General features: G+C 58.4%; 1 protein-coding gene across 9 annotated transcripts in view; it reads left to right on the top strand.

Moving 5' to 3' along the window:
* Ptprs (protein tyrosine phosphatase receptor type S) overlaps positions 1-12,999 on the top strand; it is a 58,639-nt gene that overhangs the window by 18,887 nt on the left and 26,753 nt on the right. For all 9 annotated transcript variants that reach the window (XM_057771422.1, XM_057771421.1, XM_057771420.1 and 6 more), the window contains exons 3-6: positions 2,454-2,599; positions 3,217-3,358; positions 5,444-5,632; positions 9,506-9,616. In XM_057771422.1, the coding sequence (XP_057627405.1) occupies positions 2,454-2,599; positions 3,217-3,358; positions 5,444-5,632; positions 9,506-9,616 (588 nt within the window). The remainder of the gene's footprint in view (positions 1-2,453; positions 2,600-3,216; positions 3,359-5,443; positions 5,633-9,505; positions 9,617-12,999) is intronic.

Genomic DNA, 12,999 nt, shown 5'->3' with positions numbered 1-12,999 from the left:
AGCACCAGCTGCTCTTCAGAGAACCGGGGTTCAATTCTCAGCACCACCTGGGCACTCACAGCGGTCTGTGACTCCTGTTCCAGGGGCTCTGACCGCCCCCTTCTGGCTCCCAAGGGTGCTGCATGCGCACACACGAAAATAAATCTTTTAAAGGGGAGACTGGTGTGCTTCAGACAAAGTCAGAGCCATATTTTCCATATTGTTGAGATATATACAGAACCTCAGTTTGGGCTTGGCACCAAGATCCATCATTGCGTAGGAGACCCCCTCCCAAGGGGCCTTGGAGGGTAAGGGCAGGCCAAACCCCTCTCCTCATAGGAAGTAGGGAGGGGGCAGAGCTGGTGATGCAGTTGTAGAGGATGGGAACCTGGGACCCAGATAGCTGGTCCAGGACGTGCTGAGGGGGGTGGTGCTTCTGGACAGGAGTCCCAGCCTAGGCTTAGGTGCTTGTGTTGTGGCCAGTGAGTGACGGATGCAAGCCAGGTCTGGTCTCCAAGGCTGTGCTGTCCAGAGCCCAGAACATGGTTCTGTCCAGCTGGAAGCCCTTCACCCGGAGTCTAGATGGTTATACGGCCACCTCGGTGGGCTCAGATGGTCACTTTCTGATATAGAAACAGCTCTGGGTCCTGGGGACCCTCCCAGGCTGCTGGGGGTAGGTGGGTGGGACAGGCATGGGGGAGCTAGGACAGATGTCCCTAGATATCCCAGCCCTAGCCTTGACTCTCACATGGGCTGAAGTGGAAAAGCTGAGCCACGCCACAGTTTTGTCAGCCTCTGTAAGATGCGACCTCCATTGTGGACTTCAGTCTCTTCTAAGGATGGGGCTGGGGAAACATGACCCCTTTATATGGGAGGCGTTGTCCCAGACATGGAGCCCTGTGGGGCCAGGTTAGACCCTAACTGCCCAGCATGAGCTGGGGACCGCGTGTCCCCTCTAGGCCTCTGTACAAATGAGTGTAAGAATTTGGTGAGCCCATCCAGGTTCGGTGCTGAGGGGACTTAGTCCCTTAGAGAGCGTCCACCCTCGCAGGACCAAGGTGGTTTTCCTTTTTGGAAAACGGGTGTGTGCGTGCCAAGGGGAGATGGCAGGAACCAGAAAATTCTGTCTACTGCAGCGGGCGGAGCAGCCTCTGCAGGGTTGGCTCAGGGCCCAGAGCTGGATGGACTGATGGACGTCTGCTCAGCACCAGGGGACAGCGGGCAGAGGGGCAGGGGCCCATGTTCTTAGAGGTCACTGGGGGGGCCACGAAAGGGAAGAGAGGTGCTGTCAAAATGTGGGCTCACTGAGGGGTCGGTAGGGGCCAGCTCCACAGGGCTGACTGGATTGGAGGACATGAGGGGCGTGTCCACCTCGGGGGCGGTCCCACCCAGCTGGAGTGACTCTCCCCAACCCTGGATGAAGTCACCTCAGGGCCTGGACCTGATGTGGGCCGAGGGTTGTCATTTCTGAGTTCTCTGGGGAACCTTGGGAAACCCATTAGTACCCCCAAATCTGTAACAGGGACACACCACGTACAGTAGCCTGGACCCTGGGGGCTTTGAGTTCAGGAGGGGGCCTCTTGCAGGGGGAGGGGAGACTGGTCAGTCCCCATAGCAGCCACTCCTGTTGACAGCTCATGTAACCCATGAATGGAAGAAGCTGAGGTCTGTGGGGAGGGTCATTGTGCTCCCTCTACCCCCTCCTGGTGCACGTGTGCGCGCACACCCATACCCACACCCTACCCCACGCCTTTACCTGCTCCCCTTTTGTTGGGTGCTTAGGTTGTGTCCCAGCTTTGTTGTGGGGATTTCTGGGGAGGAGATTGCAGCTCAGCTGTGATTAACGCTCTGCATCCAGTCCTGGGCTGGGCTGGGCTGCTACCAAACAGTCAATGAAAGAGAAGCCTGGCAGAGTCTTCTCCACCTCAGATCCCCAGGCGAGCATCAGAGCTGGACTCCCAGCCTTCCTCCAAGTCCCCATGAGGCTGTCATCAGGCCTGCGCCCCCAGCTCACACCACTCTCCAGGGCTCTGAGTTCAAATACTGACTTTGGTCCTCTTTTTTTTTTTTTTTTTTTTGTATTTCTATTTGGACACCCGTTTACATGTTAATTACTGTGTGTACGTGGGCTTGACAGGGCATGTGAACTGGCGTTGGAGGGTTTGGTGGCAAGCGCCTGTACCAGCTGGGCCACCTCACTAGCCGTCCACTCTCATCTCATGGTCACCTTGAACCCTCCCTCCTCCGCCGGTGACTTAGTTTTCCCACAAGTCTCATTAAAGAATTAAGGCACATTTTGTATGTTTTAGGGGCGAGTCCAGGTGTAAAGGGTCTCTGGTTACCGAGGCATCTCTAGGGGCTCAGTGTGGGAACTCCAGTCTCCAAAGGGTGTGCATGTGTGAGCATGGGGGAGACCCTCGCTTGTTTGCCTCCTCCCCTCCTTCAGACCTCCCCTCTCCTTGCTGAACCCCCAGAGCCACCCAGGTTTATCAAAGAGCCCAAGGACCAGATCGGTGTGTCGGGAGGCGTGGCCTCCTTCGTGTGCCAGGCCACGGGCGACCCTAAGCCACGGGTGACTTGGAACAAGAAGGGCAAGAAAGTGAACTCACAGCGCTTTGAGGTGAGCTGGGGTTGGGGTGGGGTGCCCCCCGCCCAGCACACCCCTCCACAGTGGGGCCCAGAGCTCCCATCCTGCACCCCACTCCCCAACACCACAGAGTTCCTTAGTCTGCCACTCGGTGCTGTGTGTCCTCGGGCAGGGCCTCCCTTCCCTGACCTGGGAGGAGAACGCTCACAGCTGCAGCACACGTGACCAGACATCTGCACGCAGGTCCATGCCCTGTAATCAGGACGGAGTATGTGGGCTTCAGGCTCAGCTCCATCCCAGCGCTTAGTCAGCGTGGTCAGGTCAGGTGTGCGTATCTCAGCTGGTCTTCTTCTTGTGACTGATCCTGGGTGGCATCTTGTGTGCGCACTCGCGTGTCCCCACCCACACACATGTGACACCCTTGGCTCCCAGATGCCATATGTCTGAGGTGGCTACTGTACCTACCCCAGCAGCACAGCCTGGCTGGGCTGGAACCCACCGTAGACCCGCCCACTTGTCCCATTCCCTGAGGTGTGTCCCCAAATGTGTGTCCCTGTCCTATGTCCTGCCACCCGACACCCCCCACGTGTCCTCACCCCTACTCCCCATGTGTCCTCACCCCTACTCCGCGTCACCCCCACTCCCCGTAGACCATCGACTTTGACGAGAGCTCTGGGGCAGTGCTGAGGATCCAGCCGCTGCGGACACCCCGAGATGAGAACGTGTACGAGTGCGTGGCCCAGAACTCGGTGGGGGAAATCACAGTTCATGCGAAGCTGACTGTTCTCCGAGGTACCAGCCCCGGGTGCAGGGAGGAGGAGCAGACTGCAGACCCTCTTCATTGCCTGTTGCTTTAAGGACAAAGGTTTCTTGGTCCCCCAACACTGCCCGCCCCGGTGGTGTGTGTGGTTTAAAATGTCTGCGGCTGGTGGGCTTCAGGCTCCGCACTAGATCAGTCAGTGCCTGGGTCATAAATGCCCTGCCACTCAGGATCAGATGGCCATAGCTGGTCTCATGTCTGCCTGCAGCCACCAGTGGACCAGCCCCCACAGAAGAACGTAGCAAAGGGCGCTTCCCCAAAACCAGGACAGACACAAGCCCAACAGCCTGTGCCCTGCTCCGTCTAAGGGACACTGAGATGTTTCTGTAATACTGACCCCAGATGGCTGGGTTCAGACCCCAAGGCAGTCACTTTGGAGCTGTGTGACCAGGCAGGGTTAATGCACCTGTACGGACTGGGTATCTGTTCCTTAGGGACATAGCGTCTGTGGCCATGAACATCAGCCCTGGGCATTGCAGGTCCCCAAGGACTCTCTCATGAAACTGGGACACAGGGCCAGTTGCATTGGTGGGAGCTCTGGGCCACCTCAGGGCACTGTGCAGTCTGGGGATTCTGTCATTTCTAACAAGGGGCCCCTCAGTACCTCTGCAGGCAGGGGCGGAGCTGGGCGGAGTCCACACCCCAAGGCCCCTCCTCTCCCTTCTCCCTTTGGGATATTTTTGCCTTGACCTTTCCCAGCAGCCAGTCTCCCGCTGCCCCGCCCCGGCCGGCCTCATGGTCAGCACTCCCAGAGTTGGGACTTACTCCGCCTCCATCAGGCACTCCTCTCTGCGAGTCTGGAAAGATCTCTCGCCTCCTCCAGACACTCCAGCCGCCTCCCTTTGTTCTTTGACCATTGCCTGCTCCCCACACTGAGCCCCAGGACAGACACCAGAGCCCACACCATTGCACCTGCCTCCCTCCCCTCTGATTATGCCCCGGGGCGTGTGAACCCTGAGGTGTAGGGCACAGTGTGGCATGTGGGGACACCAGGAAGCAGGCCCCTCCCCAACTCTGCACCCCAGCTGACCGCTGCAGCGCACATACACGCACGGGACCCCTCGAGTTTGTCTGGAGCCGGCTACATCTTGGGTTGCTTTCCCTACCAGGGCAGTGGCTTCTTGTCCACTTCTGTCCCCAACCACCTTCACAGTACTCACCATCCCTCTGACGTTGTTTCCCCTCCACCCCCAGTGCTCCTGAGGCTCCAGGCCTTTCCTTCCAAACACCTTCCACCAAATGACTCCTTTGCAAACACAGATCTGGTGTCATGACCGGGACACGCCGCAGATGACAGGGCCACCTGCACGAGAGGCTGAGACCTGTGCACTGTTAACACAACAGACAGTACCCCAAGCTCTTTCTCCCTAGCTCATCCCATATTTTTTAATACAGGCAGTGAGGGACATGTCTAGTGACCCTGTTTGTCTGTGGGTGGCATGGGCCCCTTGCAGTATCTCATTTCTACCCAGCATCCCCTGGGAGCAGCAGATACCCCTGGGACTGGGGTGGCTCCACGTTGTCTCTGCCCTCGGCTCTCCTGGTGGCCCAGGCTGGTCTCAGGGTTGTGTTGCTCTTCTGGGTGTCTGGGTGTCAAACTGGGATTCTGTGGTGACGTTCATGTCCCAGCAAACTGGGTTTGATGTTCTGGAGGAGATGTCTGGGTTCTGAGAAGTTCTGGGAGAGTCTAGAACAAATCCATTTGTTCCAGGGGATGTTTGAACAGAGGCAGGAGTATGTGGTTGAGTTTGGGAGGAGGGGATGCAGAAACAGGTGGCCCAGACTCAGCTGGGAATCTAAGGGGCCTGGCTTGGGGTCACCCCTCCACGGTCCCCAGTGTCCCCATCTAGCTGTAGACATAGCATTGGGGCCCTCCCAGAGGCAGCGTTAGCCCGGGTTAGTCAAGGTAGTGGGGAGCCATGGGGTCTGGGGGCGTGAGCCATTGAGGGTCGTGGGAAGGTGGCAGCCTGGGACCGCGGTCACCTTGGGCCCACCCTAAGGGTGTTTTCTGCAATAACCAGACTCCCGCCCTCTCTTCCCGGTTTGTATACTCCCAGAGGACCAGCTGCCCCCTGGCTTCCCCAACATTGACATGGGCCCTCAGCTGAAAGTTGTGGAGCGCACGCGCACAGCCACCATGCTCTGTGCCGCCAGCGGGAACCCTGACCCCGAGATCACCTGGTTCAAGGACTTCCTGCCTGTGGACCCCAGTGCCAGCAATGGGCGCATCAAGCAGCTTCGATCAGGTGGGCATATGGGGTACAGGTGCCATCGAGGGTAGCAGAGGGCCCACACCTCGGGCCTGGTGGGAGACCACCTGGCACGCAACATGGATGGCAGTGACCCGAGGTTGGAACACGGTGTACGCAGAGCTGGCCAGGAGCAGAGCTCAGGCCCAACACCCAGACCACAGGGCACCACAGAGGCCCGCACTGGGAGCAGGGCTCTGTGGTGTGCATTGTGGGTGGGCACAGCTGTGGCCGACGGGCAGCTGCAGAGCACCAGCCCTGTGGGCAGGTAGGCAGGGTGTGCCAATAGCATGTGGGCAGTCAGGCAATGGAGAGCCCTGACAGGCAGGAGACACAGTGACAAGCAGTCGGTGGGGCTCAGGTGCAGGGAGCCCAGGGGAGATGGAGGGCTACTGGCAGACGGGAGTGTCCTCTGTGTGGAAGGTGTCAGAAGCAAGCCGCGTGGATGATTGTCACGGTTCCTGCTGGTCTGGGAAGGCTGGAGATGGAGGCCAGGCCTTGGGACCAGTGAGGCTGGGTGGTTCACAGTGGTGTGTGTCCGTCTGGGGCACTGTTTCCTGTCTCTGTCTGTGTCTGTGTATGCGCGACTCCCTGCGTGGCTCACCCTGCCTCCCTCCCTTGTGACCAAAGTACAGTAGCTGGGCTCTGCCACATGTGAGCCACTGGCTCACATGTCCCCTGTGTCCCCGTCTCCTGGTCTCCCCAGCACCCCATGCCGACTTTGTCACAGTCGCTCTCTCCCCCTTTCAAGGTTACCCTTGTCCCAGGGCGTCCACTCTGCCCCCCACCCCAACATCCCGAGACGGCTACCCACTGGCAGCCACAGTGATCTGCTCACACACCGGGGGAGCCCTCACACTCTGAGGCACCTCCTGACCATCATGTGGCCACAGTCCAGGGTCACAGCGACGCCCCGCACCCTTTGTTCCCCCTCAGATGCCAGTGCCCACCCTAACCTTCTTCTCTCTTCTCCTTCCTCCGTGTAACGCTCAGAGAGCTTTGGTAAGTCCTCACTTCTCTGCCACGCCAACCACTAACGGCCCTGCCACCTGCCCCCACACTAACAGCCACCGTGACAGTAACTGACCCACTGCGTGTGGCATGTGTACTAACGCCCTCTCCTGCCCCTGACCCCAGGCTGGGGGATCTCACACCTCGTGAGCCCGCTCTGAGCCTTCTCCAGTGTTCCAGTTGGTGGAGCTGGGGTTCAATGCTGAAGACGCTGAGTCTACCCGGAGCATTCATTCTGAAGCAGCTGCCGGGATAACTCTTGCTAAAGTTAGAGTGACTGATAGAAGCGTTCCCGAGGCCCTGAGCTTTAAACCAAGTACCTTCGAAATAAAGGTGGGAGAGGAAACAGGGCTCCTTTTCCCCTTATGGGACTGACAGTGAGCAACGTCCTGGTGCCATATCCTGCCGCTGTAATCCAAGCAAAGAGAGTTTCCTTAGGGCCACTCCTGACTCCCACTGCAGTTGGCAAGCTCCCATTGGCTCCCACTGACAGTAGGTGGAGAGCCCCAAGGGGAGTATGATGTCTCCATGGGGTATGGTTATGCCTTGCACACAGGAGACAGAGGCAGGAGGATTGCAGTGAGTTCCAGGCCAGCCAGGGCTGCACAGACACTATGTGTGTGTTGGGGGAGGGGAGGGGGGAGCAACCACGCAGAGCAGGGAGGGTTCGGTGAGGTCCAGCTCAGAAGGTGTGAGAAAGGGTGTCAAGCCTTCTGCCAGGAGGCTGCCTGAGACCGGCACTGTCTGCCTTGGGCCTCAGTTTACCCAACCATGCAGCGGGCCTGGGCTAGCTCTTACGGCTACGGCTGGCTTTGGCCCAGCAAAGGAACAGCATTAGAGGCTGCAGGGGCGCCCCCAGCCTGGAACTTTCTCTTCCCTGGACGTGGCCAGCCCATAGAAGGCTTTTTCCTCTTTTCCTTTGGAGTCGAAGGAGGCCGCACGGTCCACTCCACCCTCCGCTCCCTTCCCACGTCTCCCTCTCAGCCTTGGTGACACCTGACCCCACCATGCCAGTGCCCAAGCCTTCGGTGCTAACTCCTGTCCCTCCCTAGTCTCTAGTCACTAACAAGACTCCTGGGATCCTGCCGCTACCCACCCCTTCCCGTTTGGATTTCAAAGCAACCCCTTGCTGGAACCCCAGAGTAACCCGAGGGAGGAGATGCAGTTTCCCTGGCCCTACCCAGACCTGGGGAGGCCGCCTGCAGGAAGCGCCCTCCCGGAAGGCCCGCAGCCCCGGCCTGGAGCCCTCAGAAGCCTGGCTGCGGCTCCACTGCCCGGCAAAGGGGCAGGCGTGGCTCCTGGCCCTGCGCCCCCTCTCCTGTGGCATTCACCTGTGTCTCTCTGTTTCCCTTACAGAAAGCACCCCAATCCGAGGTAAGAGGTCCACCCCTCACCAGCCTGCCCTCAGCTCTCAGTAGCCTCCTACCCGCCATGCCCCTATCCCTCTGGTGTTTGTGTCTCTCTGTGGCTTGTGCTGAGTGTGGCTGGAGGGGACCATGTAGCTGTCCAGCTGCGGGGACAGGCACTGCCTCCTGGGCCCCCGGAACCCCTGCTGAGCCGTCACTCTCAAAGTCATCTACCATAACTGCAAAAGCCCTTCTGAGATTTAGGGCGTTCAGCCTGGGAGAGAGTAGAGAAAGGAATTCTTCAAGGGCAAGTCTGATACCCCACTTTCCCGGGGCCCAGTGCTGGCCTGCTGTGCTACCTCAAACAGGTTTCCTCCCCTCTCTGGTCTCTGCAGTAGCCTTGAAGTCAGTAGGAACCTTTCTATGGTGGCCATCCACCTCAGAGAGGGGACATGGGGGCTTCTGGGTCCTGTCACTACTGGAGTACCACCAGCAGAACCAAAGATCATGAACAGGAAGTCTGGAGCAGCCGGGCTTAGGAGCCCAGGGTTTTCACATGGCTGTCACTCGGTCAAGCTCTGTAGGAGCCGGGATGCAGGCCTGTAATCCGGCATACTGAGCCAGGCTCCCTCGCCAGGATGCAGGCCTGTAATCCGGCATACTGAGCCAGGCTCCCTCGCCAGGATGCAGGCCTGTAATCTGGCATACTGAGCCAGGCTCCCTTGCCAGGATGCAGGCCTGTAATCCGGCATACTGAGCCAGGCTCCCTCGCCTTTGCTCTGCTGTAAATAAGACATCTGAGGCAGGCCTTTGGTGACAGGCATGGCTGCCTCCACCACACTTTCTGTTTTTAATTTGTAAACGCTGAGTTGTTCAGTGTGGCTGAGATTTCAAGTGTTCCTGGCTTCTCTGTGAGCGGGATATCCAATACCCGGCTTTAGCTTGTTTGAAACGTCCGTGGGGGCAGCATGGCCTCCTTCAGGGCCCTGTGGGTGTGAGTGGTTCCTCCGTGTTTGAGTTTTGGATTTTGTTGGATTTTGGGACGAGGTCTCCTTGGGCGTGCGCCACCAGCTCAGAGGCCACCCTTGGCCGCAGGACCTGGAGTGAGACAGAGGTGTAGGGCCTTAAGGTCCCTATGCTCTGCCCTGGGCTTCAGACTTGAGATTTGATCCAGGTCACTGTGCTTCTGGCCCCAGAGATTCTTCACCCAGCGACTGTCAGCCTCCGCCGAAGGAAGGACTGTCCCTTTCCGCTGACTGGGCAGCTGCCCTGGGGTTAGGGGAGGGCCTGGGCTCACTGCTACCACCTGCAGTCTGGGATGGTCTCTTGGTCCACAGAAGGTTGGCGTGGCCTCTGCCTCTTCCCCATGCTCCTGGGAGTGGCGCTCGGTGATGCTGAGCCCCGTGGAGCCATTTCAGCGGGAAGTGCGGATGTGGTAGTGGGGGTGCTCGTCAGGCCCGTCCCCATCCAATGCTGGCCGTCACGGCTGAGGTCCCATCCCCTGTCCCCACAGGTGCCCTGCAGATCGAGAGCAGCGAGGAGACTGACCAGGGCAAGTACGAGTGCGTGGCCACCAACAGCGCCGGTGTACGCTACTCATCACCCGCCAACCTCTACGTGCGAGGTAGGGAACTCCGCCAGGCAGAGGCAGGGACCCACCGTCCCACCCTGTCCCATCCCACCCTGGGCTCATGGCCTCCTGGCTCCCCTGTCCTGTGCCGACCCGAGCAGGAAGGCCCTGACCTCATGGGGTCATTTGAGTGACAATCACTGTACTGTGGGCCTCTGGGGGTCACACTGATGGCAGGGTGGGTGGGAGCAGTGTGAGGCTGGGGGCCAATCTCGGGCCTACAGGGCTGGGGGAGCCTGAGGGCCACCGCCCCTCCCCGCCACGTTCCCGCCCTCCAAGTTGGCTTGTGTGGTGTGTGTGCCTCCTGTGTCCTGCTGGCTTTGCTTCTCTGAACCTGTGGCCTCGTGGCTCCCTGCTTCCCTGCCCCGTCCAGTGTCCTCTAGCGAAAACTGTGGGGAATGGGGTTTCCGAGCTGTCCTCCCACTGGCATCCCAGAACCCAATGCTCGCTCTATAAGGAATATATCCAGGCTGTGGGAGGCCAGGGCCACGGCTCACCCCTGTGCTTGTGGCTTGGTGGCGAGACATGCCACCTGGCCCTTGGAAACCCTATGTAGGTTTCAGAATCCCAGGCTCGCTCAGTTGTGGCTGGAAGCCTGGGGCCTTGGCCGGCCGCCTCCCCATGCCTCCACCCCCAGGAGGCTTCCTACGGGACCCTTGGTGTCATGTACCCTCTTCCACGTCCCACGGGCGCACCGGGGACTCCCGTCTGCTTGTATCAGTTGACCTGCTCACCTTCCTCCCCCAGCCTCAGTTTCCCTGCAGCGCCCCTGGCCTTCATCCCCTCCACCCAGGGAGGCCGGCAGGCTGCCCCTCTCCCTGCAGCCCTTGCCTTCCTCGGCCCCTAGTCAACTCCTTTGGGTCCTGGCTGTGGGTTTTCCATCTTGGCTCCAAGCAGGAGGCTGTGTGGAGGGAGGGTGGGAGTGGGTGGGAGGGGGGCCAGTCTGATCTTCCACCACCATGGCACCCGGGTGAGTTGCGGTCCACGCAGGACTCCAGCGACCGGCCTTCATCTAACTTGCGTGTGTCTTCGTAGACACTGGGGATGGGGGTTGTGAGTCTGGTAGGGTGCAGGAGAGAGGGGCCAGCAGGGGTGGAGTGGGGAGGGAGGAGCCCTTAGCTGAGGGTGTGAGGAGGGAGGAGGGCCCTGTGTGTTCCTGCCAAGCCCCTCCCTGGGGGCAGGCGAGGGTCCGGGAGCGAGTCAGGGCGGCTGGCTGTGCTCGGCTGAGCCAAGACAGGGAACTTTACGTTCTTTTTTCTTTTTCGATTTTAATTTTTTTTATTTTTTTGGTTTAAAGAAAAAAGCAGACGATTGCAGCTTTAGCCGTGGGAAGTCCTCTTTTTACTCTCTGTATCTCCCCTATTTTTTCTCTTCTCCCCATGTCATTGTGCGCATCAAATCCCCTTTACATCCCTCAGAGCTTCGAGAAGGTTGGTGTGGTTTTTTTCTTTTTTACTTTCTTTACCCACATTTTTACATTCTGAAAAAAAATTATTAACAGCTGACACGTGCTCACACACGCAAGAAACACACGCAGACGCTGTGCAGACACACTCACACACGCACACGGAAATGAATAGCAAAACAGACATAAAGTGGAATGAGGTACCAAGCCTAAAGCAAACAACCCAGAAAGACACACAGACGTAATGTCAGCCGCCGGTGCGGCCGGCACACGCGATGCTTGCATTGTGGTCGCCTCTGCATCCCTTGGTAATGTTGTTGCTAAGTTTTTTTTGCACTCGTCGTCATGGTAACTTGGGCCTGATGCATGCTGGGAGAATGTAAAATAAAAAAATTCTCTGCATGCCACTCCTGTCCCTTTGGTGGATCCCCGACCTTCTGTTGGAGTGTCTGTCTTCTGTTTCTTTGTTTTCTTGGTTTCTTTCTTTTTCTTATCCTTTTAAACTTTTTTTTGTAAGTTTTTGGGCGGGGGATTGATTGCCCCCCTCCCGCTCTGCCTCCCCTCACCAGACGTCCTTCTCCCCAAAGCAGTGTCTTTGGTTCTGTCTTGTTTTGTGCTGTTTGGTTTTTGGTTTTCTTGGCCTGAGCTGTTGTGGTTGTTACCAAATGCATTGTGAGTTCAAAGCCAGTGTTCCTGTCCCAGCTGTCACCCAGAGGGCAGAAGGGGTCCCACAGCTGGGATGCTTTGACGAAAAGTGACCACTTAGGCACCACAGGACAAGGGGCACGAGTGGGGGGCAATCGGGTTAACTGGTTCCTAGTTGGTGGCTGGCAGGAGGGAATCCCAAGGGCATCTCCCATCCTCCTGCCTCAGTGTATTTAACATTCTGCCCTCCCAAAGAATGCAGCGAGGTGGGGACTGCCAGTGCCCGGGTTCCCACTCAGTATCGGCTAACCTGCGAGAGAGTGGGTGCCAGAGTCTCGAGCACTTGGCAGAAAGTGCAGAGTGACAGCCGGCGGTGGCTTCATGCATGCTGGCTGGGCTCGTCTAGAACTGCCTATTGGCAGGGCGGGAGAGGGGTGATGTGACAGATTTTGGGAGAATACCTGGCCAGTGAGCTGGTCTGCGGCATGTGCGCCTCTGCCTCCCAGGCTGCGTTAGCCACTGCTCCTTTCTTCTGGCTCTGAGGGCGACCACGGCTGTGTTGTCCCACGGGTATTGTCCCATGGCGTGGTCACTTTCTGATTGCCTGAGCATCAGGGCTGTGGGATTCCCTAGAAAACCATGGTCATTTGGGGCGTGGCCTCTCCCCGCTCTCTCTCTCTCTCTGTTCCCCCCACTTCCTCCCTCTTCCTTTGTCTACCCTTCCTCTTTCTAAACTCTCTTTTTTCCTCTCTCTCTTAGCTCTCTCTTGCTCTCTCACTCTCCTGAGATCCACACATCCACAGTCTGTCCCATCCACAATAATAAACCCCCCGTAATGCCCAGTCCACTGTCCACCTCTTTGCCCCCTTGGGACAACTGAGGGCCAAGCCCCTTCCCCACAGGTCACCCTGTCCCCCCAGCCTCCTCTCCGCCTTTCAGGTCATTAAATCCAAAGCACTGTCAGCAAAGGTCTCTAGATGCCTCGGGAAGAGATGATGTCGCTCCTCTCAGCCTGAGCCCTGGCAAAGCAGGTCCTGGTACTCTGTACCTGGGTGACAGGGACCCCTAAGGACCCACCCGGGTTTGAGGGCAGTGCCTCCCAGCCCAAGGCAGGTGCTGATGTCCACATGTGTGACCCTGACTTTTCATGTGACTTCTTAGGGTTCCTGATTGCTTTCCGGCTCTAAGAGCCCATGGTGTTATGTGCCCTGGGTGGAGAAGACCCAGGTGCTCACAGGAGTTGGAAGGTTGGGAGGAAGGGACTCTGGCCGTAGGCGGTCGGGTGTCTCCCGTGTGTGACAGTTTGTGGGATCCGTGGCCCGTGGGG

Source organism: Chionomys nivalis, chromosome 6 (assembly GCF_950005125.1).
Source record: "Chionomys nivalis chromosome 6, mChiNiv1.1, whole genome shotgun sequence".
In the NCBI taxonomy this organism is placed as follows: domain Eukaryota; kingdom Metazoa; phylum Chordata; class Mammalia; order Rodentia; family Cricetidae; genus Chionomys; species Chionomys nivalis.
Note: the sequence above shows the minus strand (reverse complement) of the source record. Positions and strands in the feature narration are given on the sequence as shown.